Genomic DNA, 28,000 nt, shown 5'->3' with positions numbered 1-28,000 from the left:
CAGGCCAACCAGGATCTCCCAACCTGAAGACAGCAGGCAGCCTAACAATGTGATCAGACAGCCTTTGGGTCCTGATGGATCACAAGGCTTCAAACAGCGCAGATAAACGCGGGCAGGGAAGGATGCCGCCGCCACCGCCGTCACCACCTCCTGGGTCGTCCGCTGCGGGTCGCATTGCCGTGGCAGACAGCTGGACTTGAGCAGAGGGAACGACCTGACTTACTTGCACTGTGATCCCCTTTGCTCTGCCCACTGTGACCTTGAACCCCATGCACTGTGACCTCCCTTTCCCCCCCTTCCCACTGTGATTGGCACTTCTACAAGGGCTGTCCCAAGTCCATGGAAAGGGAAAGGGTGGGGGTTAGAGGAGGGTTGGGGGGACCCACCAAGGACTCAGAGTAGAGTCAGACAGTGCCACTTGGCCGCTTGGGGTGAAGCCAGTGCCAGCAATAACAGTTTATCATGCTCATTAATTTGGGATTTCAAAACACAAATGAGAACTCCCGTCCACCCACCCTCAAGTGCATGTCTTCATCACTTAAAAGCAAGTTCCATTTGAAGATATCCTTTCTTTTTTTTTTCTTTCCTTCCTATTTTTGTTTGTTTATACAAATATTTGATTTGCAAAAAAAAGTACATGGGAGGGGTTTTAGCAGTTTAATGAATTTTTAATTGAGAAAGGGTAGTTTGGTAGTCTACTTAAAAATGTTTCTGGTCAATCCACTAGAAACGTTAACCAATAGGATTTTGGTGAGCTTAGCTTCTGTATTCCTACTGCCGCCGAGAAAAGGGGCTCTGCAGCCCAGGACAGATGAGCACCCCATGCCTATACCTCCCTTCCCCCAACTAAGTACCAGAGCATCTGGGCCCTACCTGGAGACTGGGCCAGCTCTGTAGGCTCAGAGAGCCTGGGGAGGGTGCCAACCCCTCACCTTTAGTATTTTGGGAGATAGGGAAAGTGAACAGACTTTCCCTTCCAAAACCCCTCAGGGTGGTTCCCTACCAGCTGGGCTTACTACTTCTAGAAGGGGGCAGGGAGTGAGGCTGCACTCCCAGGCTTTAGGAGTGAGGCTGCAAGCCTTGCTCAGTATTTTGCTGTCAGCACAAGGAAAGCCAGGAGAGAGTCTGACTCCAGGACTCTGAGCCTCCTGCCTAGTGTGGTCAGAAGGTAGGTGGGTCTTCCCACTCCAGCAAGGCTTAGAACTCTCAGGGGTCTGTGGAGCACCGTCTCTGTTGATGGCATCAGCTCGGTAACTCTACCCGGTACATTTCCCTTGTGAAATCACTACCTTGGGAGCAGACCATTCTGAATAACATTTGGGGAAAGACAAGCTGTGCATTGCAAAGATTGGTAATGACAGACGGGTTCCCCATAGGCCTAGGTTACCCTCGACCCCTTTTTCCAGAGCAAGGGCCTGGAATGAAGGCAGTTACCCCTCGGTCTTTGGAGCCTGGAGATCTGCTTTGGCTCTTTGAGGTGGAAGAGGCTTAGGGGGCCCAGCCCAGAGCAGCTGTGTGTGTACAATCTGGTCCCTCTCAGGCTGTCCGATCTCTTCTGTTGCACTTCGCCTTATATCCCTCAGCCAGCCAGACGGCCTCCTTGCTCAGCAGATGAGTTTTGGAGTGGTTGGTGTGACATTTGTGATTAGGGCAGCTCACGGTGGCCAAGGTGGCAAGCTAGGTCTTGCAGGCTCGCTCCACCTTTGGTTTGCTGGCTCTCAGCCTTGCCCTGTGGGGATGTCAGCCGGGCCCAGCAAGCCTTGGCCCACTACATCTTCCCATTAGGAGGAAAGGTCAGCTGTCGGTTAAGTCAGTAACTAGTCCATAGCACAGGCTTATAACTGCGTGAAGCCAGGATATTGTCCGTGAGCAGAGGTGGAACAAAGCTTCAGTCAGTAAGAACCCACAGAACATGGAATGGTGCCCACATTGCTGTTCTGAGGGGAAGTGACCTCCAGGAGTGGGCAAGGGAGAAGGTTGCTGCTGTCTTTACAGTTCCACTGCCCTGACCAAGTTTCCGCATTCTAAACGGATAGTGTCCATCCCTCATGTAATAGTGGTTTCTGGCCCAAGATGAGACTGTCCTTTTCAGTTGGAGAAGGTACAGAGGTAGGCCAGGTGGGAAGGCCAGAAGTGCTGATTCCTCAGCTGTCGGGACCACCTGTCCTTGCTGCCCTCCTCTAGTGGGAGCCAAGGGGAGGCTGGCTGATGGGTGTCTGTGGATCAAGGATGTAGTAGGGACTGATGCTCCCACCTCCCTGCGGCCAAAGATGGGGCTCTGCCCGCTGTGTGCCTATCACCACCCACCAGCGGTCATGTCCTGGCTTCCCAGATGGAGAGGTGACAGGCAACATTTTAAAGAGAAAGAAATGAAAACAGGAAACTATTGTGTTGGAGGGAGGTGGGAGGGGAGATGAGAGAACGGTTTGGATTTTGTGTGTGTGTTTGTGGTTGTTTTGGGGGTTTTTTTTGGGGGGGTAGTTGTCTGTAACTTTACTTAAGTGCTTTTTTTTTTTTTTTTTTTTTTAATTTTTTAAAAGTAAGCTGCAGGCTTTGGCTTAGAAAACCCCAGGGGAGTTGGGGGCAGAAACCTGAGGCTGCTGCCCCTTTATCTGCCTTCATGGTACTGTCCCCTTCCCCCAGCTCCTCCCTGACTCCGTGAGCCAGGCCTCAGACCTTCCAGCTAACTGCTTCCCATGAGCCACTACTCTGATGTCAGCCTATAACCAAAGGAGCTGGGGGTCTGGGCCTGGTGACCAACCCTTCTCCGCCCACTCAGTCAGGGTGCTCCCCACCTGCAGGCAGGAGGCAACACCCTATCTGCTACCATCAGCCCCTTCCAGAGCCCACTGCCTCACCCCACCCTGTCTAGCCCAGCCGTACCCTGCTCTGCCCCATCTGGGGATGCTCTGCTCAGGGATGGGCCGGCAGGGCTGCCCTAGCCTCCCTGGTAGGCAGAGACTCTGGAAACCTCTGGGGTCCTGTTTTCGGCCATGTGATCCCAGGGGTGCATATGGGCCCCTTGGGTATCTGAACAGAAGGGCATGGGAGGGAGGGCCGCACCCCTGCAGTCCTGCTCTGCTGGTCTAGCGGGTAGCTGCCCACCCTACCCCACCCCGCACCGCGGGCTCCTGAGTTGGCAGATTAAGCATTTTATAAATTGTATTTTAAATACATGTTTTAAACTTGTCAGAACCTTGTCCTCATTTCAGTTTCTGGCCTCCTAACCTCTTGCTGTGGCTGCTTGTTTAACCACTGGGAAGCTATCTCTGCTCAGTCCTAGGGAGGGGCTCTCGCTTTGAGTAATAGGCCTGGGGTGGTGTATGGATTGGGGCCACGGACCCACATGCTTAGGCTCCAAGGGAAGGGCACCCCTGGGTCCCGGCCCTCTGTTGGTGAGAGCATGGCTGAGGCCCCTCCTGCCCTTCCACAGGGTCTGTCCGTTTTAGGGGCCAGTGTCTTTCCCAGGTACTTCCATTATGTTCACCATTCCCTTCAAGCAAGTGGGAAAGAGAATTCCTGCCCTTATGGGACTCCTAGTCCAAGGCGTGGAGGCACCCATCTGAGAATAGTCCCAGCTCTGTGCTTTGAGAGTGCACAGGAGGTCAAGACTTTGAACCCAGGGCTACCTCTAGCAGGACTCCTGACCCTTGGCAGTGTTTTGAGGCGAGTCTTGCTTCAGGGGCTCCGAAGCCTGAGGGAGACTGAGGCCCTCCGCTCTGAGAGCCGAGTGGAAGGGTGAAAACCTGGGGCCTTCCCTGGCACCAGGCACAGAGGCTGAGGTTCTTGTTGTTTATTGGCTTACCAGGCCACAAAAGCAAAATCCAGCAGCAGTCCCTACCTGATGACCCGTCCGTCTGCAGGCCCTGATTGCTAAGCTGCCCAGAGTCAGGACTCCGCAGGGTCAGTGGGTTCGAGCCGGCACAGAACTGAGCCACTTTCGGCTGTCAGAGCTGGGTTCCCTAGGGAGAGAGGTGGAAGAGAAGGGTGGGAGGAAGTGAACCACCCCATGTGCCCAAGGGGAGAGGAGTCCTTCCCAGGGAGGTGATGGGGCCAGCAGTCGGGCTCAGAGGCCTGATTCCAAGTCCAGTGTTCTTTTATCCCAGGATGCCTGGAAGAGGACTGCTGCAGGGGAAGCTTCCCTCCACCCAGCTGCTAAGCCTGTTTCCTACTACTCCTAACATGGAATCAGACTCAGGCAAAGGACTTAAACCCCCTGCATGAGAAAGGCAGGTAGTGCTACCGAGTCCCGGGCACAGAAAGGCGTAAGTACCATGACTTAGGAACAATCTACCTGGGACACAGACTCTCAAAGGTTAGTTTCTTCCCCCTTCCATCCTTTCCCCTTTTTCCTCCCTGGAACAACAGTCTCTGAGGCATCTCTTGAAAGGATGGATTTCCCTTGGGTTAGGCCAGGGACTTCATAAGGAAGGAGGTGGATGGGCCTGGGCTGCAGTCCCTGCCCTCTGGGTACCCACCTGCTTCCTTGAGATCTAGTCTGGAAGAAGAGGCTACGGGTGTCAGGGCCCAGGCTTGTGGGGGTACACAGCTCCAGCATGTAGTGGCTGCCCTGCTTCCGGCGGACCGTATTGTCCAGCCTCGGGCAGAGCGGGATGCAAGGCACCTGGGCATAGGGGCTTTGCAGGTTGGCAGCTGGCAAAGGTGGAAGAGGCAGGAGAGGGGAATGTTTCAGAGCACGTCCAGTGCTGGGAGGCAGGCAGACCCATGTGAAATCCCAGCTTTGCCACATAACGACCTGGGTGGGTTTGGGCAAGTAACTTAACCTCTCTGGGCTTCTGCATAAGCTGGAGCTGATGGTGGTATCCGCCTCAGAGTTGATGATGAGGATTAAAGGGATAATATATGCAAAGCACTCAGCTAAATGTTGAGAACAGTGTAAGGGCTAATACCTGCTTAAAAAGGAGCACATGTCTTTGGGATGAGTCCTGGCAGAGTCTGACAGGCACACTCTACAGACTCTAGAAAGCTTCTAGCCCATCACTTGGCACACATTTGGGAAGGTCCCTACTATTATGGGAAGGTAACCTTGCCCAGAGGAAAGAGCACAGGTTTTAGAGTCAGACCTGGGTATAATCTCCCCTTTCTGACACATGCTAGCTGTGGGACCTTGGGCAAGTTGCTTAAACTTCAGTTTTCTCATCGTGAATACATGGGGTAAGTATGTGATTATGAGGATTAAATCCTAGCATGTCTGCAAAGGGCTTAGCATAGTGAGTGACCCCAGAGGGTGCTCAATAAATGATGAGGTGGGATTGCTAAGCACTCTTCCTTCTCAGTCCAGGCTCTTGGGACCAACCTGTGCTCAGGGCTAAGGCTCAGGGAAAAGGGTGTGCGGAAGGCTGGAGATGGGTGGTGATTATCAGCCAGCTGGCTGATGGCACACAGTTAAGCCCGAAGTGGGAAACCATGTCTCAGCTCCTGGGCCTGGCTGTGTGGCACCCAGGGCCCTCACCATAGTTCTGCTGCTTCAGCTGGCTCAGGATCCTGAGGGCTCTTCGTTCTGGGACTTCCAAGGTGTCTGCCTGCTGCGGGTTGTAGGGAAGCTTCTTCTGGGACTGCAGCCGGCCAATGGCCGGTTCCATCTCTCGGGCCTTACAGGTGCCTTCCTTCAGCTTCTTCTGGTAATAGCTGGGGAGGCAGTGCCACCCAGCTCAGCCCGGCCGTGTTTAATTCACCCTCCTCCTCCCTCATCCTTTCTGAGCCCCTGTTCTGTCTGGCCAGCTCAGGAGCAGGGCCACAAGAGATCTGGGTTTTAGTCCTGGCTCAACCATTAACTTCCTGTAACTGTGGGCGAGTCACTGCTCTGCTCTGGGTCTCGGTCACCCCTATAAAGTGGGGGGAAATGGTTATCTCTGCCAGTCATTGGAAGTCACTTGACTTCTCTAAGCAGATCAGTCAGCGTTTTTTATGGGGTTAAAAACAAAGATTAAATAACAAGACCCATTAAGCATTCAGCAAATTGACTCAAGGAAAGAGCTTGGTAAATGTTGCCCATGATTTCTATCACTGGTATTTTTACTTAGATGTGCAAGTGCTTTGTAAGCCAGCTGTGCAGTTAACTCCTCCTCATCTTCCAGATCGCAGTTTAAAGGCCATCTCTTCCAGAAAGTCCTCTCTCCTCCAATAGACGGGTTAGGCTCCCACTATAGGCCCCCTGACAAATTGTACTTAACCCTATCACAGCCCACTTAATACTCTTAACTCATCACTACTTGCCTTTTCCCCACTAGACTGCAGCACCATTCATTCATTCATTCAAATATTTATTGAGTGTTTACTGTATGCTGGCCACTCACCTAAATGCTTGGGAAAGAGCAGTGCAGGAGATATTCATATAAGGTCCTTGTGTCATCTCTCAGCCCCACCTCCTTAGTCCAGCCACTGTCATAGCAACCACTTCTACGTGGGCCTCAACCAGCTCTGCACAGGGACAACCTGGCTCAGTCTCACCTCAGATCTTACCTCTTGCTGCTTGCTCCAGAGCCTCTCTGACACATATGCGCCCCAGAAGTGCAGGGGAGTTAAACATCTGTGTGGGGCACCCTTGACAAAGGAACCAGCAGCTGAGGTATACAGGCTCCTGTCTCTTCCCCTGATGGTTCTGAGCCACCATTCATAGTCTCCTCAGAAGATCCTGGGGATGGCTGACTCAGTAGCACATCATTGTATTGGCTCCTCCTCCTTCTGTGTTCATGTCCCTTCCCTCACTTCTGCTCCCTGGTATCACTTTTTAAATCAACTACCTAGGCACACATCTAGTGGGAGAGTCGGACCATGAACAAGTAAATAAATTATGGTACCATGTGGGGAGTGATGGGTGTTCTGAGAGAAAGTAAAAGCTGAGTAGGAGGTAGTGATGAGCTATTTTGTCCATAGTCAGTGAAAGTCTCGAGGTGGTGGCATTTGAGCAAAATGAGGGGAGGAAGCAAGCTAAGTGGATATCGGGAAGAAGCCTCTTTCAGGCAGAGGGAATGGCTTGTGAAAAGGCCAGGAGGTGTGAAAGAGCTTGGTGAGCTCTAAGAACAGAGAGGTGCTAGAGCTTGTGTGTGAGGGAGAAGGGGGTAGAAATGGGCAGCAAAATGGGGGGGCCAGACTACCTGAGACTTTGTAGGCAGTGATGAAGGCTAGGCCTGCTACTCAGAGTGTTAGGAAGCCCGTAGGGCTTAAGCAGGTGGTTCTGCTAGGACCTCTGCCTATCCCTGAAGCCTGGAATTTTGGGTTTTAATGAGCTTCACACAGAGAAAATAGAAAATGAATACCAGAGCCCTCAAATGGAGATTGGATCTAGACCCCTGTGTAAAATTAGAACCTGAAAACACAGCATCCTGAGTAAAAAGATGGACTAGGAAATAACTTCACCCCACAGGGGCCAACAGGACATGAGCAGAGTGTGTGCAACTTTCTCAGTCGCCATTTTAAAGGAAATTGCTTGCTCTCTACTTCCTCTCCTTCCCCTTCTTATGGGCTTGAATTTAGATGTGTTGCTGGTAAATTGGCTTAGGATTGACCTAGGGAATGGTGGAAGAATAAGTGGGAAAGAAACTGGGTGCTTGAGCAACCTTGCCTTCCTGCCTGCTTCCTCCAAGCCATCAATATGAGAGAAATAAACTATATTGTTTGAACTGTAGTACATTGGGGTCTATTCCTTAATGAATACACTAATCTAGAATTCTGTACGTAGCTAAATTATTCAGTAAGTGTGATGGTAGAATAAACAATTTTGTAGACATACAAAATCTCAAAACTCATGCCTCCCATTCATCCTTTCTCAGGAAGGTACTGGAGGGCATGTTCTTCCAAAATGAGGGCATAAACCAAAAAGAAAAGGAAGATATACATACAGAAAATAAGAAATCTAACACAGGAGAAAGACAGAAGTTAAAGGAAGATGGTGAAGGGAGATCCCACAATGGCAGTGCAACTGCCATAGAGGACAACCAGTTTAGATTGGATCACTATAGCTTAAAAGACAGAAATTTCAAGGGCTGGCATTCCCATATCTGTCGCTGAATTACTCCCTTTCTGACCCCAAAAAGCTACTGGTGAAACATGCTCCCTTTATTATTTTTTTTAAGCAAATGAAACCAAGAAAGAGTAAGCAAATCAAGGAAAAGTAAGACATGTGATCCAGTAGACAGAATTCCAATCAGGGGAAAGGAAGAAAGAATTCCTAGGATGACAACAGACTCCCAAGATGACGGCTCTGCAGCATGCCTAAGAAGAAATTAATCCAAAAATGAGAAAAATGGAATTATTTAGAAAATGCCTCCAAGAAAAAGAAGCTCTAGGAAGGTTCAAGAATTGTCAGTGAGTACAAAGAAAAAAAAAAAAGGCAATTGTCAACTTTTAGGAAATGAAAAAATAAGAAAGGAAATGAAATCATTATATAAAAAATGCTCAGCTATGAATAATTGTGTAGCCATAATATTAGAAACCCCAAATATTTAGTAAAAAAAAGATAATATATTTGAATGGGGAAGGAGGAGCTGAGGGGATAGTTGTATCAGACAGCTAAATTCTTACCATAACAAGAAGTCAGTAGATACAAGTCTAAAAATCATTAACCAAAATATTGTAGTACATCCATATTATGTAGAAGTAACTGCCAGAAATACTCAAGAAGAAAGAGAAAGCCTGAAGAGGGTGTGGAGAAAAGGGAACCCTGCTACGTTATTGGTGGGAATGTAAATTGGCACAAACCACTATGAAAGACAGTATGGAGGTTCTTTTAAAAACTAAAAATAGAGTTACCATATGATCTAGCAATCCCACTCCTGGGCATATATCTGGAAAAGCTGAAAATTCTAATTCAAAAAGATACATGCACTCCAATGTTCATAGCAGAACTATTTACAATAGCCAAGACATGGAAGCAACCCAAATGTCCATCAACAGATGACTGGATAAAGATGATAAAATATAAAATGGAATAAAAAAAGAATGAAATAATGCCTTTTGCAGCAACATGGATGGACCTAGAGATTATCATACTAAGTGAAGTCAGAGAGAAGACAAATATCATATGATATCACCTGTATGTGGAAAATAAAAAAATGATATAAATGAACTTATTTACAAAACAGAAATAAACTCACAGACATAGAAAACAAACTAATTGGTACCAAAGGGGTAAGTGGGGGGGTGATAAATTAGGACTTTGGGTTAAAATATACACACTACTATATAGAAAATAGATAAACAACAAGGACCTACTGTATAGCACAGGGAAATATATTCAATATCTTGTAATAACCTATAATGGAAAAGAATCTGAAAAAGAATATATGTATATATGTAACTGAATCACTTTGCTGTACACCTGAAGCATTGTAAATCAACTGTACTTCAATTAAACAAAACAAACAAACAGAAGAACCTCCCCACAAAGAAAATAAGGTCCAAGCGGCTTCACTGTAAGTTCTGTCAAACCTTTAGAGGAGACTGAATACCAAGATTTCATGAACTCTTTCAGGACATGAGAACACGTAACTCATTTTATGATGCCAGCATTATACTAACAGGAACACTAGATATCACCCAAAAAGCAAGTTAACGACCAATATCTCCTTTGAACTTAGGTGCCAAAATTCTTAACAAAATAGCAGGTTGAATCCAGTAATATATTTAAAGGATAATACATTACAACTAAGTGGAGTTTTTCCAAAGAATGCAGTTAGTTTACATTGAAAAATCAGTTTTATCTACTATATTAACAGAATGTAAGAGAAAAACCTTATAATCATCTCAAGATGCAGAAAAAGCATTTGACAAAATTCAACTCCCATTCATAATAAAAACTCTTAGCAAACTAGAAATAGAAAGGAACTTCCTCAACATGATAAAAGTATCTACGAAAATCCTGCAGCTAAAATCAAGCTTAATGGCGAAAGATGGATTGCTTCCCCCATGATCAGGAGCAAGGCAAAAATGTTTGCTGTCATCACTTTTGTTTTACTTAAGGTCTTAGCCAGTGCAATAAAACAAGCAAAAGGAATAAATGCTAATGGATTGGAAAGGAAGAAGTAAAGCTGTCTTTATTCACAGATGACATCATTGTGTGTGTAAAAATCTTAAGAAATCTGTTATAAAAAGCTACCAGCACTAATAAGTGAATTTAGCAAGGTCATAGGATACAAGATCAATATACAACAATAAACTATACTTCTATAATACCAGCAATGAGCAATAGGAAAATGGAAACATCTACAACAGTATAAAATATGAAATACTTACAGATATATATATATATGTATTTTTTAAACTTCTTAACCATGAACTCTCATGCTTTGCAGAGGTCTAAACTCTCAGCACCTTATCACTACTTATGGGTATATTCAACAAAATATGTAAAAGATCTATATCTTGAAAACTACAAAATCCTGCTGAAATTAGAGACCTAAATAAGTGAAGAGTTATACCATGTTCATGGACTGAAAGACTTGTTATTATTAAGATGTCATTTCTCCCAAAATGAACATATAGATTCAATGCAATCCCAACAAAATACCAGCAGGCTCTTTTATAGAGATTGACAAACTGATTCTAAAATTTATATAGAAATGCAAAGGACCTAGAATAGAACAGGATCTAGAACTCTGAAAAAGAACAAGTTGGAGGACTTACTCTACCTGATTTGAATACTTACTATAAAGCTGTAGTAATCAAGACCTATGTGGTATTTGCAGAAATATAGACACAGGAAGAGAATAAAGAATCCAGAGGTAAACCCAAGTGTATGTGGTTAATTAATTTGGGGGAGACTTTCTATTTATAGTGTATTTTTTTTCTTAACTAAGGTTTTTTTTGATAGACTTTTTTAGATTCACAGAAAATTGAGTGGAAAGTACAGACAGTTCCCATTTACCCGCTGCCCTTCCCCCCCACACACACCCACAGACTCCCCCATGATCAACATCCCCCACCAGAGTGGTACATTTGTTACAACTGATGAACTTACACTGACGTATCATTATTACCGTAAGGCCATAGTTTACCTTAGGATTCACTCATAGTGTTGTACATTGTATGAGTTGTGACAAATGTGAAATGACATGTATCTACCATTATGGTAATACAGAATAGTTCCATTGCTCTAAAAATTTGTGCTCCACTTCCCTCCCTCTCCCCTCACTCCAGTAAGCACTGATCTTTTTACTGTCTCCATTGTTTTGTCTTTTCCAGAATGTCACATAGTTGGAACTGTAAAGTATGTAGCCTTTTCAGATCAGTTTTTTTCACGTAGCAATATGCATTTAAGTTTCCTCTGTCTTTTCATGGTTTGATGGCTCTTATTAGTGCTGAATATTCCACTATGTAGGTGTAGCACAGTTAATTTTGTGTGGACTAAGTTTTCAGTTGGGTAAATACCAAGGAGCACAATTGCTGGATCATATTGGAAGAGTTTGTTTAGTTTTGTAAGAAACCACCAAACTGGAACTTCACTGATGGTACAGTGGTTAAGAATCCGCCTGCCAGTGCAGGGGACACGGTTTCGATCCCTGGTCCGGGAAGATCCCACATGCCGCAGAGCAGCTAAGCCTGTGCGCCACAACTACTGAGCCTGTGCTCTGCCTGCATGCCACAACTACTGAAACCCACGCACCTAGAGCCCAAGCTCCACAACAAGAGAAGCCACCGCAATGAGAAGCCCGCACACCGCAACTAGAGAAAGCCCATGCGCAGCAACGAAGACCCAATGCAGACAAAAATAAATTAATTAATGAATTAAAAAAAAAAAAAACCACCAAACCATCTTCCAAAGTGGCTGTACCATTTTGCATTCCCACCAGAAATGAAACGAGTTCCTTTTTTTAAATAGATTTATTTATTTTTTAAATTTATTTATTTTTGCTGCATTGGGTCTTGTATGTTTATGTATGCATATATATATATATGTATATATATAATATGTAAGTAATGTTTTTGTACTCCAGATGGTATTGATAAAAATTAATTTGTAAGAGAGCTGTATTTAATTGGCTTAAAGAAAGGGGGAAAAAAAGCTTATGTAAATTAAGACTAGTCAAACAAGCATATATTATCTCTACCAGATGTTTAACATTATAATGCTATGAATTCAACCTAAGAACAAAATGCACAATTAAAGTGCACTGTTTGATGTATGTCAACCATGACAGTAAATTAAAAGTAAAAAAGAATGGAGAGAGCCATACGTTTAACTTTCTAGGTTCTTTGTCTCTGTGATTTCTTTTTTTCTTTTTTAATTTTGTCCGCGCTGTGCAGCTTGTGAGATGGTTCCTGGACCAGGAATTGAACCCAGGCCTCCACAGTGAAAGCGCCAAATCCTAACCACTAGGCCACCAGGGAACTCTTTGTGATTTCTGATACTTGCCTGATTTGTCCACAAAGAAACTAATATATATATATATATACACACGCACACTAATATATATATACACACACTAATATGTATATTAGTATATATTAGACCTGAATCACTTTGCTGTACACCTGAAACTAACACAGCATTGTAAATCAACTACACTTCAATAACAAAAAAAATTTTTACAGACAAATTAGTCTTACTTTGATTATCTGATAAAAATGGAACTGATTGTGGAGAGAAAAATTCTGTTTCAATAAGAGCTATAACACCCCTTTGTAGGTTGCTGAACAGTTAGTTCACTTGGAGCTTTTTGTCTTCTTTATAAACTGGCTCCTGCCACTTGTTGTATTCACAAAGTGAATCAACATTTCTAGTTTCCCTCCACCCTCCTGACCTGGCATCACTGAAAACTAGGACTGCCCTTTTCCCAATGCCCTGCAAGCTAAAGCAACTTAATATAAACGTCCATAAGAAAAAATCACTGCAACAGATCATGTATAACAACCCTGTATGCCTGCTGCTGTTAGTTCACGGGAACACCCAGTGCCGTCACCAAAGACATTCAAACTGCAAGCCAGAAAATTCATCAGAGAGCCACCAGATAGCCTCACTCCACCTTTTTTTTTTCTTTCTTGGCCACTGTGTGGCATGCAGGATCCGAGTTCCCCAACCAGGGATCGAACCCGTGCCCCCTGCTGTGGAAGCGCAGAGTTTCAACCACTGGACTGCCGGGGAAGTCCCTCCACCATCTGAAGATGCTTTGAGACTGACATGTAAGAATCTCACAATTAACTGCCCTCTGGTCTCAAAAACTGAGTTTACAATTTATTCTAACCATTAACCTCTGTTTCTCTTTTTCCAAAGAAATGCCCCTCATTAAATGCTTGCTAGCAGCTCACCATATAAAGGCCTAAGTTAGGCGGGTGCCCTACTCCCACCTATACCATTGCCTCCTAAAGTGAGCTCCGACTGTCACTGAACTGACCTGTTCTCAGGACTAAGAGACGGATCCAGGGAAATACAGAATCATGTGCTTAGATTTGTTCTTTTCTGCTTGTTCCGATCTGTGTTTTCCTCCCCCTTTCACAGATCTCTTTGCAACTTCTAACCCGACTTTTTCTCCACGGCCACCAACTCAGCTTTTAATAGATGAACCTCCTAGGGAAGCGCCAGATGGAGGGAATGAAGGAGTTCAGGACATGCCGTCCCAATATGTGCCACTTCAGCATGTTGATTATTTTGAGTTAAAGGCACTTGAAAAACAGTAGATGCAAGAAGGGTCCACTGACTTTTTCTTTCTAAAAGCAGGAGACAAAATTCCCAGGTGAAAGCTGCCCTCCCTGGACCAGGAGGAAGAAACATTCTTATCACAAGAGAGGAAGAGGGAACTTCGCGGCGGTCCAGTGGTTAGGACTCCGTGCTTTCACTGCCGAGGGCCAGTGTATACGTGTGGTGCGGCCAAAGGAAAAAAAAAAAAAAGAGTCCAGGCCAAGAGAACTCTGTACAAACAGACATGGTTAAAATAACTCTTATCTTCCTAATTCTGCCCATATATATATATATATATATATATATATATATATATATATATATTTTTTTTTAGACTGTGCTGGGTCTTCGTTGCTGCGCATGGGCTTTCTCTAGTTGCAGCGAGCGGGGGCTACGCCTCGTTGCAGTGCGCGGGCTTCTTATTGCGGTGGCTTCTCGTTGCACAGCACAGGCTCTGGGCGCGCGGGCTTCAGTAGCTGTGGCACACAGGCTCAGTAGTTGTGGCTCATGGGCTCTAGAGTGCAGGCTCAGTAGTTGTGGTGCACGGGCTTAGTTGCTCCGCAGCATGTGGGGTCTTACGGGCCAGGGCTCGAACCCGTGTCCGCTGCATTGGCAGGCGGATTCTTAACCACTGCGTCACCAGGGAAGCCCCTGCCCATATATTTTAGTTACTCTTCTACAGTTGCTACTCTTTTCATCCTTGTATGCAAGCCCCTCGGGCTTGTCAGTTCTTTGTGTCTTCATTATTCTTGTCAGGGCTCCCATGTGCGTGTAAGTTAAACTTGTATGCTTTTCTCCTGTTGGTCTGTCTTACATCCGTCCCAGCTGGAAGCTCGAAGAGGGTAAAGGAAAATTTTACCTCCTCTACACACTAAATGTCATTTTTTACTTGAAAAAAGGACAAACTATGGTTATGCAGCCTTGCATATTTTGGCAGGTATTTTCTCAAAAATGGATGAAGTTAGCCCATCCTTTCAAGGAAAACAGCTGACAGCATTTGTTACCTACGACAAAATGAAAGCTTTCAAGTAAAAAATTAGAATTTGGGAAAGCAAATCTATTATCATGGGACTTCCCTGGTGGCCCAGTGGTTAAGACTCCGAGCTCCCCATGCAGGGGGCCCGGGTTCGATCCCTGGTCAGGGAACTCAGATCCCCACATACTGCAACTAAGCCCGAGTGCTCTAGAGCCCACACACTGCAACTAGAGAGCCCGCGCACCGCCACGAAGAGCCTGAGTGCCCACGTGCCACAGTGAAGACCCAGTGCAGCCAAAATAATATAAATAATAAATAAAATTTTTAAAAATCCATTATAATAAGCATGTGTCATATGCATGTTCATACACAGAATAGTTTATAACAGTCAAATGAGTGAACTGAACTGTAGCCTCACACAACACTTCTAATATTTAAAAACTTTTTTTTTTAAAGCAAGGATGACTTTATTTTATTTATTTATTTATTTTTGGCCATGCCACGTGGCTTGTGGAATCTTAGTTCCCCAACCAAGGATCTAACTTGGGCCCCAGCAGTGAGAGCGCCAAGTCCTAACCACTGGACTGTCAGGGAATTCCCTAAAGACTTGTCTGACATTAGGGGTGATATTAATAATTATACATATAATATATAGAATAACTACAATGAAATCTGTCAACATTTAGAAGATATGCAATATGCTCTAAATGGACAATGCATGTTACAAAAGCCATTCATGGGAAAAGATCCATTTAAACTACAAAAACAATAGATTTTTTATTTAAAAGAGTACAACGAGGGTACTTCCCTGGCGGTGCAGTGAATAGGACTCCGTGCTCCCAATATAGGGGGCCCGGGTTCGATCCCTGGTCAGGGAACTAGATCCCACATGCGTGCTGCAACTAAGAGTTCGCCTGCCACAACTAAGGAGCCCTGGAGCTGCAACTGAGGAGCCTGCCGGCCGCAACTAACACCCCACACAACCAAATAAATAAATATTTTTTTTAAAAAAAGAGTACAACGGGGGCTTCCCTGGTGGCGCAGTGGTTGAGAGTCCGCCTGCCGATGCAGGGGACATGGGTTCGTGCCCCGGTCCGGGAAGATCCCACATGCCGCGGAGCGGCTGGGCCCGTGGGCCATGGCCGCTGGGCCTGCGTGTCCGGAGCCTGTGCTCCGCAACAGGAGGGGCCACAACAGTGAGAGGCCCATGTACAGCAAAAAAAAAAAAAAAGAGTACAACGAACAGTTCACAGATATGGCATCAGATTCCATATTGCAACCAACTTTTAAGACACTACTGCTGCTCGTCAAGTTTGGTGTACTATCAAAGAAAACTACCTCCATGATATATGGGATATTAAATGAAAAGGCTATTAAAATACTTTTTCCAATTACATATTTGTGTGAGGCCGGATTTCTTCATATACTTCAACCAAAACAACAGATTGAATGCAGAAGCATATAGGAAAATCCAGCCAACTTCTTTTATGCCAGACACTGAAGAGATTCTCAATATTGTAAAGCAATGCCATTCTTCTCATTAACTTTCTTGTTTGTTTGTTTTGGAAAATATCGTTATTTTTTCATTTAAAATGTTTTTTTTTCTATTAACATGTAATGGGGTTATCTTTGTTAAATAAATTAATATTTTTTAGATCTCTCAGTTTTAAGTTCATATATAGAAAATATTGACAGTTTCCTAGACGAAAAAGTTTTAAAACTGCTGCTCTTGAGAAACTCTTGCCCAGGTATCCTGGAAACATATACAAAATTTTAACAGTTTCTACCATGGCTGGAAACTGAACATAGACCTAATGTCCATCTGCAGAACAAATACATATATTGTGATGTAGTCATACCAGATAATAGTATGTAGCAGTGAAAATGATAAATGATCTACAGCTATGCATAAGAACATGGATGAGTCACAAATACCTAACACTGAGAAGAAAAAGTAACAGAGGACTTATAGTATGAGTCCACTACGATAGAGGTAAAAAAATATGGAAAGCTAAACAATAAAGTATTCAGGAATACAAACAAGTGTGAGTCAAAATTTAAAAGTGCCACTGCAGGGCTTCCCTGGTGGTGCAGTGGTTAAGAATCCGCCTGCCCATGCAGGGGACACGGGTTCGAGCCCTGGTCCGGGAAGATCCCACATGCCGTGGAGCAACTAAGCCCATGCGCCACAACTACTGAGCCTGTGCTCTAGGGCCTGTGTGCCACAACTACTGAGGCCACATGCCATAGCTACTGAAGCCCGTGTGCCTAGAGCCCATGCTCCGCAACAAGAGAAGCCACTGCAATGAGAAGCCCGCACACAGCAACGAAGAGGAGCTCCCATTCGCCACAACTAGAGAAAGCCCGCGCGCAGCAACGAAGACCCAACGCAGCCAAAATAAGTAAATGAAATTTATTTTTTTTAAAAAAGTGCCACTGCGTATCCACCAGACTGAAACTAGCAAGACTGACAGTATAGATTTGCACAAGATGTGGAGCAACTGGAACTCTCGTACGTTGTTGATGTGAGTGTAAAATGGTAGAATCACTTAGATTAAAAAGTCTGGCAGTTTCTTGTAAGTAAAATACACCTATCCTGTGACCCAGCAATTCCATTTCTGGGTACTTACCCAAGTAACAAAATATATGTCCACACAAAGACTTGTACAAAAATGTTAATAGCAGCTTTACTCATTATAACCCAAAACTAAAAACAGCTCAGAAATCTACCAGTGAAAGGATGGATGAATGAACTGTGGTATATTCATCCAATGGGATACAGTAATAAGGAGGAGCGAACTGTTGCTGCCCACAGCAACATGGGTGAGTCTCAAAAGCATTATGCTGAGTAAAAGAAGCTAGACACTAATGACTATATATGGTTTGTTTCCATTTATATGGGGTTGTCAGGCAAAGCCACTCTGTAACGGGAAAAAAAATTAGAAGAGTGATTGCCTCTGGATGGGGGGGGCAGTTCAGGGACCAACTGGTAAGGGTCATGAGGGCACTTTCTGGAATGATGGTAAAGTTCTGTATATCTTGAAAGGGGTTCAGGTTGCTGGGGTGTGGGCATGTGTTGAGACTCATTCAATGACACACTTAAGATCTGTGCATTTCACTGGATGTACATTATACCTCACAATATGCGGGGGGGGGGACGCTCGATACAAATATTGATTATCAGCTAATGCCATGTATGCTGAAGTATTTAGAGGGAAATAACTATCATTTACTTTGAAATGAATAAAAAATAATATAGATCGATGAACAGATGGATAGAAGCATGGCCAAAGAAGTATGGCAAAATGGCAACAGTAGAATCTAGTGGTGGGTATATAAATGTTCACTGTAAAATTCTTTTAACTTTGCCGTATGTATGAAATTTTCAATGAAACGATAAGGGAAAAAATAAGCAGTGAAATTTTAAAACAAAAAGCAAAGGAATAAGGGTTGGTTCTTGTTAGGGAGAAAGTACTTTGTGATTGGGGTAGGGCACACACGGGCTTCAAGATTACTGGAATTTTTATATATATATATATATATATATATATATATATATATTTTTTTTTTTTTTTTTTTTTTTTTCCGGTACGCGGGCCTCTCACTGCTGTGGCCTCTCCCGTTGCGGAGCACAGGCCCCGGACGCGGAGGCTCAGCGGCCATGGCTTACGGGCCCAGCCGCTCCGCGGCATGTGGGATCCTCCCAGACCGGGGCACGAACCCGTGTCCCCTGAATCGGCAGGCGGACTCTCAACCACTGCGCCACCAGGGAAGCCCTGTTTTTAAACTGGAGACCTTGATACCTGGCAATTGGTTTTATTGCTTTTAAAATCATACATTTGTCGTCTTCAGACTTATATATGTTTAGTGATTTATAGATGCCGGGAGGAAGAAAGATCTCTTGTCTTTAGGGTTTGCTAAGTTGGTATTAGTGGAACAGCCTGCAATCATTCCCTCTCCTCCGGCCCCTGCCGAAAAAGCCTGGTCTGTGGCAGGAAAAAATGATCCAACTTTCTGAGCGATAGGGACAAGCTTCTGTGTGCTGCAAGAGAGACCAGGTGGGCCATGCTGCCTTGACCCTCTGCTTCTAGCCCTCGAATGTTCGTGTTGTTTTTTGTACACAGCCGTCTCTTCCTTAGGTGAACCACTAACCACCCACCAGCCCACTCTGGCAACACGGGGAGGCTTCCACCTCGTGTTCTCTAGCCCTAGACAGGCCCTATCACATTCCCTTTCTGGGACTGCTGTATGAGTACTGCAAGAAGGTATTCCTCTTGCTGCTGAGGTTGCAAGACAAGGAGGGTATGCGTAGATGCTGCCGGTTGCCATCCTTCCCACTGTGGGAAGAGGCTCGCTGAGCTTGAAGCTAATGCAGAGATGAGCAGGAGAGAGAAAGCCTGAATGGTATCATCTGGTCTCCTAGATCCAGCCATTCCTGAGGCCCTGAGCAGTGATGTGAGCCAATACATTCCCCTGTTGTATAAGCCAGTTTTATGTGGGTTTCACTGGCAACTAATAGTCCTAATTATCAAAAGTCCTCAGCTGCCAAAACGCTAGGTGTCATTTCCGTGTCCACAACCCTTCACTCCCAACAGCCAGTCCTACTCACCTGGTGATCTCCTCTAAGGCTGCCTCAGGTAAGGCCAGCATCTCCACCAGCAGGGACAGGATCTCAAAGAGCAGAGTGCGGGGGTTTGGGGGAGCCATGTCCGTCAGGCCTTCTCTTCTGGGGATGTGGGATGGTGGCTGCCGTTACCACTTAACAGCCCTGGATGCCTAACAGCCCCAGCAGCCACCTGGCCCCTCCCCCCAGCTCTGAGTGCCCTGGGCTCACCCCTGCTCACCCACAGAGCAGAAGAAGCTCTTGGTGTCTGTCATCACGGCCAAGAAGTCTTTGAAGTTCACGTGGCCATCTCCTGTGGAGGCCAGAAGACTACAGTGTGGCCAGGGGCCTTTCAGAGCAGGCTCGGGCATTGCGACCCAGGCACGGTTATTAGCATTTACTCCTTGGGTTTGATGATAAAAGTAACGCATATTCAATGCGGAGAGCGTGGTGCACACAGGAAAGTAGAAGGTGAAAATTAAAATCTCCTGGGTTAGAAGCTCCCAGAAATTCCTGGAAGCAGCAGACTGGATTCATGTCATAGGTGTACCACTTTATCTTTGTGACCTTGGCAAAGTCTCTTAACCCCACTAAGCCCTAGTTTTCTCATCTATAGAGTGAGGATGACCTTAACACCTTTCTCATGGGAGAGAAATTGAGGCAACTTGCTCAGAATAGGGCCATGCATATAATACACGCTCATTAAACGTCAGCAACTCTTATTACAGTGTGCTAGTCTCTGCATGAGAACATATTTGTACCTACAGTTTTCCCACTTTGGCCTTCAAAGTCCTGCTAGACCTGCCCGTTACCTGTCTCCAGCCTCACCTGGTACCAAACTCCCCAGCGCTAACCTGCTCTCCTTCCAGGGGCCACATTCTTCCCTGTTGCGGGCCTTTGTGCACGCTGCTTCCTCTTCCTAGACTTCTCTCCACCACCCTCCAACTCTTTTTGTTTATTTGTTTGCTTGTTCTTGTTTGTCTGTTGTGGCCCTGCAGGATCTTATTTCCCCAACCAGGGATTGAACCCGGGCCCCGGCAGTGAAAACGCAGAGTGAAAAACGCGGAGTCCTAACCACTGGACTGCCAAGGAATTCCCTCCAACTCTCTCACTTAATGCTCCCCCTTGACCATCACTTCCTTAGGGAAGTCAGACCAGTGCAGGTCAGACCCCCTGTTGGACACTGTCATAGAACCCTTGTACTTGAACCACACACTCATAAGATCTGGGATTTAACTGAAGCTCTGGGAGACAGGAACTGGCTGTTTTGTTCTGCACTGTGTCTTCAGGGCTTAAGACAGAGAGGTGCTTGGCAAATGTTCTCTGAACTACTTGACAAATTGATGAGTGGTCTCTAATTCTTAAAGCCACCCTTGTGGGGGGGTGGGGGGGAGGAGGGGGGGGTCGCCTAATACTCATCCCCATGTCACAGATGAGGCCTGAGGCATAGACAAAAGTAGGCTGTTGCCTGGGGTCATGTAGGGGCCGAGCTGAGGTCCATTCTTAGCTTGTGTCTGAGGATTCACGCTCAGGCAGTGATGGAGGAAGCAGAGCTGACACTCAGAGGTCTGGAGCCCAGGCCCCCTACAGCTCCGCTGTGTTCCCTGCATCTAGCCAACCAAACCACATGTGATGCTTCCCACCCTGTGCCCTATTCCCTTTGTCCAGGTTATTTCTGCCACCAGCAATGCCCCTCTTCCTTCCCCTCTCCCTGCCTAACTCCTGCTTCATCTTTCACGATTTGGCTCAGGCATCACCTCCTCCAGGAAGCCTTCCTTCCTGATCCCTTCCTCCAAGCCACCTTAAGCGCTGCTTCCTTTAGCAACTCTTCCTTCTGTGTCATTGACTGTGTGAGCACCTCGAGGGCAGGTCTCATAGGTCTTACACATGTCTTTATTCCCCGTGCCCAGCACAGGAATGGACATACAGTAGGCAGTTAATAAATATTTAGTGAATGAATAGTACCAGCAGTTAATGTCTCCCGGATGCATGCTCTGCACCAAGTGTTGTGCTCCATGCTTTGCCTGGATTATCTCATTTAATTATTTTAACAGCCCAGTGAGATGGGTATTGCTGTAAGCCCCATTTTACAGGTGGGGAAACTGAGACTTGGTGAACTTCAATGATTTGTCCAAGGTCATACAGCTGGTAAAATGAGTGACCAAGTCATGGAGGAATGTCCGATGAAGCACACATAAAGCTCTGGAAGGAGTGATCTCAGAGATCACCTACATCTTAGGTCATGAAATAAGTCTTGGTCATCTCTGGGTCCCCAGAACCTGGCACTGAGTAGGTACTCAGGGAGCCCTAACTTTGGGGCCAGGACAAGCTGCATCATTTGTGGGGCCCAGTTCAAAATGAAAATGCAGAATAGGGCCCCTCTTTCAAAGATTATCAAGAATTTCTAGACTGTAACAGCAGAGCATTAAACCAAAGTCAGGACCCTGTAAGCGCAGAGCCCTGTGTGACTGCACAGGTCTCATGCTGCCCATGAACCTGACCCTGCCTGGGGTTCAGGATGAAGCCTCCCCCAACTCGCCATCGATATCAGCACTCCTCAGGGCATCCTCCACCTGGGCCGGCGTCAGGGACATGCCCACGAGGAGCAGGATGTTCTCCAGGCTCTGTGCATCCACCTCGCCATGACCACTGAAGATCTCAAAGTAGCTGCGGAAGGCTGGGGTGGGCAGTGGGGTTGTTTCTACCATTCATCCCATCCGCTCCAACCACCACCTGTCCAGCCTTCTTTATCACCATGGCTGGGTAGAGGGACAAACTTTACGAAGAGTGAAAGTGGAGGGGCGTGGGCCCACTGACTCACTTCACTGTCTAGTACAAGGTCAGACCAAGGGCTCAGCTGGTGTGGCAAAAGCTCAGCTAGTTAGCTGCCTTCACCTTGCACCAGAACATGCCCACTTTAGGGCACCCCTGCTATGTGCCAGGCACTGTGCTAAGCTCTTTATAGCCATGTTCTCATTTAATTCTTACAACAGCCTGGTAAGAGTAGAATGCTTATTCCCTTGTAAAGATGGGGAAACTGAGGCTCAGAGGTTAGAGGACCAGATAGATCTTTCTGACTCTGAGTCTGTGCCTTGGCCTTGGGGCTCTGCAGTTACTTATCTGGATAAACATAGCCTCTAAGACAGCTCCGTTTGTCTGGACCGGAGCAGAGGACCAGGAAAAATGCTGAGAAAGTCCCAGAACAGCACCACTTGATAGAAAAGTCGTGTCCTGGTCATAACATGTGTGGTGTCTGGTTTCACAGCCCACAGCAAAATCCAGGTTAGAATCAACAGACCTAGTGATAAGACTGGCTCTGCCATTTACTAAGAAGCTGGGTTGCTGTTACGAGCTAAACTGTGCCTGCCGCCTAAACTCATGTGTTGAAACCCTAATACCACCCCACCCCCATACCTTAGAATGTGATGATGTTTGGAGATAGGGCCTTTAAAGAGGTGATTAAGTTAAAATGAGGCCACTGGGGTGGCCCCTAGTCCAACCTAACTGGTGTCCTTAAGAGGAAACTTGGGCACACGAGAGACACCAGGGATGCATGTGCACAGAGGAAAGACCATGTGAGGATACAGGGAGAAGGCAGACGTCTGCAAGCCAAGGAGAGAGGCCTCAGAAGAAACCAAACATACCAACACCCTGATCTTGGACTTCTAGCCTCCAGAACTATGAGAAAATAAATTTTAAGCCACTCAGTTTGCGGTACTTCATTATGGCAGCCTGAGCAAGCTAATATAGTTGCCATGGGCAAGTCACTGTGCTTCTCTGAGCCTCAATTTTCTTATCTGTAAGATGGACAGAACAACAGTACACCCTCCCAGAGAGGTTGTATTAATTCATTGCTTGGCACATCATAGACTAAGTCTCTGATGAACAGAACTGAAATGTGGGGAAGAGGTAGGGCTGGGATTAGGGTTGGACTAAGTGGTGAGCTGCCACAGGCAGGCACGCTGAAAAAGGAAAACTGAACAGCTCTCAAAAGTGGTAAGATCATCCCAAATGCAGGGTGGTTTGGACCATCAGAGCAGGTAGCCAGCTCTTTCCTCACCAGGCAGGGCTGAGCCTTGGGGAGAATGCTGAGTCTCTAAGCCAAAGTGGCACATTGTCCATGAACTCAGCTCAAGAAGATGGGCAGTGGGCGCTGGACCTAGAAAAGCCCCTCTAAAAATGACTAGAGACTTTTAATGCTAAAAGGAGTGAACTTCAAAGATGGGGTCCTAGGGAGCCAGAGAGTGCACTCAGGGAAGGCAGAAGAAGGGGCCGCTCTGGCCCTGCCTGGGGCCCAGACTTTGGGGAAGAGCGGAGGGTGGAAGGAGGGCACACACCTCCTCATCCAGGGCAAGAGCCGGGTGTGGCTGGGTTGGCAGTGGATGTGGACGGCTGATTAGGCCACCTCCAGAGCCCAGAGGAAGCAGCAATCACTCCTCAAAGCGCAGGTAAGTGGAATCACGGGGCCCAACCCCAAGGACGACGGGGAGCAAAGGGCACAGTGCCTCGCCCAGGGTGCATGTTCAGAACTTTTAAATTTTTGGGTGGAGGTGGGATGCAGTGGAAAATGGGGACCTGTGTGTAACTGAGCAGGACCCTATGGGGCCTTCCTGGGACAGACCCCACACACACACCTCCCATGTCCTCTGCCTGCCTCTTCTTGTTTGTAGAAAAACTTTAGCCTCCTAGGCTTTCCCCAAGTTCCAAAGAATGGATTTAATCAGAGAAGTGAGAAAATGCAGAAAGAAAGGAAAACAGTCAAACAAGACAAACTAATAATAGTTCAGACATTAAACAAAGTCAAGGACATTTAGTTCCTCCTCAAGGGCTATAGATAATATTCTGAGCCATGTCCTTTGAGCTGTTTTGCAGATACTGAAACCCCTACCAAGTGGAAGAAGTTAACTGTATGCTGACCACGAGCACGTAGACCCGAGACCGGTTGAAACCAGGTTGATAATGTCAACTCTCGATTACCTCACCACCAACCAATCAGAAGAATGTCCGTGAGCTGATCACACACCCCACAACCCTGTCCCTCACCCTCTCTTTAAACACCTTTCCCTGAAAGCCATCAGGGAGTTTAGGCCTTTTAAGCGCTTGCTGCCTGGACTCCTTGCTTGGAGCCTGCAATAAATGCTGCCCTTTCCTTCACCACAACCCGGTGTCAGTAGATTGCCTTTACTGCGCGTGGGCAAGCAGACCCCAGTTTGGTTCAGTAACATGTCCAGGGCGGATGGTCTTGTTAAATGGTGGGGGGTGGTCTAGGACAGGTGGAGGCTCTACAGCCCTGCGTCCCATCCAGGTGGCCTCTGCAGAGGACCAGTAGCATGGGCTTGGGTTGGGGTAGGCACAAACGTCTCCAGAAGCGAAAGAGCTTTGCAAGGCTTGCTCCATTCATTCAGACAGGTGGCTCTGGAACAGAGAAGAGAACTGGACCCCAGGTGAGAGGACCCAGCAGGATTGTGCTCCCCGACTCCGTGGTGTGAGAGTTTGGGTCAGCCTCCTACCCCACTAGCCAAGTGCAGGGCTGGGGTAGGTACCAGGGCAGCAGCATGACCAGCAACCCTGTCCCCCACCCCGGGCTTAGAAACCCAAGGACTGAGGTTCTGCCTGCCCCGCAAGGGGCTCCCCTGGCCAGGCCCACCCTCACCTTCCTCTTGCTTCAGCGTGAGTTGCTCTTCCGACCTCTCCTCCCAGATCTGACACACCTTCAAGAGGCAGTGTTCTTCCAGCTCCTGCCTGCAGAGGACAGAGCCCGGGCAAAGGGCACACATTCAGCCACCCACCCCGGCCCTGCGCCAAAAGCTAGGGGCGGGTGATGGGGAGCCGAGGCAGAGGGGGTCATGGGAGGAACCCCGGGGGAGGCTTTAAGAGGTCAGGAGAGTCTACGAGTGACCCAGAGGAGGAGCAAGGCAGAGGTATGGGGAGTCTAAAGGGGGTTAGAGAGAAAAAGGGGCCTAGATATGAAAGATCAAGAGCTGGGAAAGACAGGAGACAGAAGTGAGGGGAAATGGAGCGGGGACACATGGGAGGGAACAGACAGGTGCAGTGACAGGGACAAGAATCCGGAAGAGAGTAGCCAGGGGACCTGGGACCAGGCCCTGATCCCAGACACCCTTTCTGGGGTGGCTCCTACCGTGCCTTGGGGTAGTTCAGGCTCCTCTCCCCGCTGTGGTGCAAAAGTTCTGTCCTTCTCCAGCCCAGGTCTGATGCAGGGACCGGCAGGACTGTGATGCGCACTGAAGCTGGGGCTCCCATGGGGGCAGGAAGTGGCCCAGGGGCTGGCAGTCGGGCCCAGCATGGGGCCATGGCAGGAGCTGAGGCAGGACTCTGAGGCAGGGTCAGAGGCAGGGTTGGGGCTGAGTTGCCAACCGGGACAGAGACGGGCACGGGGGCCAGGGTCCTGGGGGACTTCCGGCTTGGCAGCACACGGGCCTTGGTGACCCTCCAATGCGTGGCCTTCTCCTCTTATACCTCCAACAAGCACTTCATGAAGCCCGGCCGGGGGTTGCCAAGGTCCTGGGCCCCCGTGGCCCCCGCGGGATCCTGAGGCTGCTTCTGGGTATGGTCCGTCTCCCTCCTCTCTCCGATGTCCCTCGCCTCCTGGGGACAGGACCAGGGAGGGGATTTGGGAGGCCTCCGGCCAGCCAGATTGTCCCACAAAACTTCTCCCAGCCACCCACTCTGCAGCGGATCCTCACCCTGCCCCTCCCTCTCTGGGCCCCTGGGGAGGCCCACCTCTCTCCTGCAACCTACTAGGCTCCCACCCCATGTCCTCCCCCACCCCTGACCTGGGCTCTGCCCCCTCCTGGCTCTCTGAGCTGTGGTCTTGGGCGAGTTACTCCCCATCTCACCACTTGTTTATTTGCTTCACTGCAATCAACACAATTTGCAATGGCCCTGTCCGTGCCTGTTGTTTGCCTGACTGACCAGAAGTAAGTTTCCAGAGGGCAGGACCTCGTCTGCCTCTTTTATCCGTATTGACCCAGCAGCCAGCTTGTGGTAGGCACTCGATAAATTCCCACTCATTCATTCAGCAAATGCAGCACCTCCTGCATCCGTCCCATTAGAGGGATGAGCTGTCCCCTGCCCACCTCCAACCAGGCCACGCCACGCAGGCTCCAGCCCAGCCCTTTCTCCGGTTCAGAGATGTAGCTCTCAAAAAAAAAAAGATGTAGCTCTCACCACACACCCGCTCTTCCTAAAGTATCAGCACTACCCTCTCCGCCAGATTATTCCCATCAGCATGGAAACATGCTGTATTATCTTCCCTCTTTAAAAGAAAAAACTCTCCCGACAGTACAAAGCCTTCCAACTACCAACCCAGTTCTCTGCTCTTCCTTTAGAGCAAAATTCCTTGAAAGATTTGGCTGTACTCCATCTCCACTTTCCTCCTATCTCCAGTCCGGCTTCTGCCACCACGCCCCAACCAGACCCTTGCAAGGCGGTGGTCAGATCTCTGCCCTCCTCAGAGCCTACCACTGAGTGGTGATAGACCCAGAGGACCACTCCATCCCTCTGGAAATGCCTTCTTCTCCAGACTCCCGCTCTCTCACCAGCTGGCTCCCTCCCTGAGTATTCGGCAGCCTCCTTCGCTGGCCATTCCTTGCTCTTGCTCCATTTTTTTAAAATTAATTAATTTATTTATTAATTTTTGGCTGCGTTGGGTCTTCGTCGCTGCACGTGGGCTTTGTCTAGTTGAGGCGAGCGGGGGCTACTCTTCGTTGCCATGCACAGCCTTCTCATTGTGGTGGCTTCTCTTATTGCGGAGCACAGGCTCTAGGCGCACGGGCTTCAGTAGTTGTGGCGCATGGGCTTCAGTAGTCGTGGCTCGCGGGCTCTAGGGCACAGGCTCAGTAGTTGTGGCGCACAGGCTTAGTTGCTCCGCAGCATGTGGGATCTTCCCGGACCAGGGCTTGAACCTGTGTCCCCTGCATTGGCAGGCAGATTCTTAACCACTGCACCACCAGGGAAGTCCCTCCATTTCTAAATGTGGTAGAGACCCAGTGACTTGTCCTCAGATGCCTTCCTGCTCTATATTCACTCTCCTAGATGTTATCCCCATTTTTTTCACATTTACATCTCCCATCCTGACTTCTCTGTCCTTCCTAACTCCAGACGTCCTCCTGGCATTTCTTCTTGGGTGTCTAGGACATGACCAAAGCAGAACCTTAGGTTCTTCCTGTCTGCTCCTTCCCCAGTGTCACCACCTTGGTTAATGACACCACTTGTTGCTCAGGCCCCAAACCTAAAGCCTCTTTTTTTAAATTGAAGCACAGTTGATTTACAATATTATATTAGTTTCAAGTGTACAACATAGTGGTTCAATATTTTGTAGATTATACTCCCTAAAGGCTCTTTTGATTCCTCTTTTTCCAACCTACCATTCCACCAGGCAGACGATGACTGTATATTCACAGGTTGCTCAGTCAAATCAAAGAACCGGGAAGTGGCAGAGTTGGCAGAGGTGGGGATGGCTGGGAGGGGGATGGGAGCCTCCCAGGTGTTCAGGGAAGCTTTGGGTTGTGTGCTGTGACTGAGAGCAAATGGGTGGAAGAAATCCGTGCTGATGTGGAAAAAGCCATGACCTGGGGTGAATCCAAGGACTCTAGAGTGTAAGAGCATCCTTGACCCCCACCCAAGATGCACACACATGCACATGTGCAAACACACACATACATGCATGCACATACATGTGCACACTCATGCAAACACACAGGCACACGCTCACACCTTCCCCAGTTTGACTCCAAATACTGTCCCATTTCTGCCTCTGCCCCCT

The 28,000-nt window shown here is 47.4% G+C and overlaps 2 protein-coding genes across 6 annotated transcripts in view; one reads left to right on the top strand and one right to left on the bottom strand.

Annotated features, from left to right (window-relative positions):
* The window catches only part of SZRD1 (SUZ RNA binding domain containing 1), a 30,883-nt gene extending 23,235 nt beyond the window's left edge, over positions 1-7,648 (top strand). For all 5 annotated transcript variants that reach the window (XM_033433058.2, XM_004272446.4, XM_033433057.2 and 2 more), the window contains one exon: positions 4-7,648. In XM_033433058.2, the coding sequence (XP_033288949.1) occupies positions 4-106 (103 nt within the window). In that variant the 3' untranslated portion in view covers positions 107-7,648. The remainder of the gene's footprint in view (positions 1-3) is intronic.
* SPATA21 (spermatogenesis associated 21) lies at positions 3,905-28,000 on the bottom strand. Its single transcript, XM_049699572.1, is given in 8 exon segments — positions 3,905-3,962; positions 4,479-4,653; positions 5,474-5,649; positions 19,222-19,335; positions 19,453-19,528; positions 21,755-21,892; positions 24,869-24,957; positions 25,355-28,000. Coding segments are annotated over 8 exon segments (1,539 nt in total). The 5' UTR covers positions 26,068-28,000.

This window comes from Orcinus orca, chromosome 1 (assembly GCF_937001465.1).
Source record: "Orcinus orca chromosome 1, mOrcOrc1.1, whole genome shotgun sequence".
NCBI lineage: Eukaryota > Metazoa > Chordata > Mammalia > Artiodactyla > Delphinidae > Orcinus > Orcinus orca.
The sequence above is the reverse complement of the archived record's forward strand: the minus strand, read 5'-3'. Positions and strand labels throughout refer to the sequence as shown.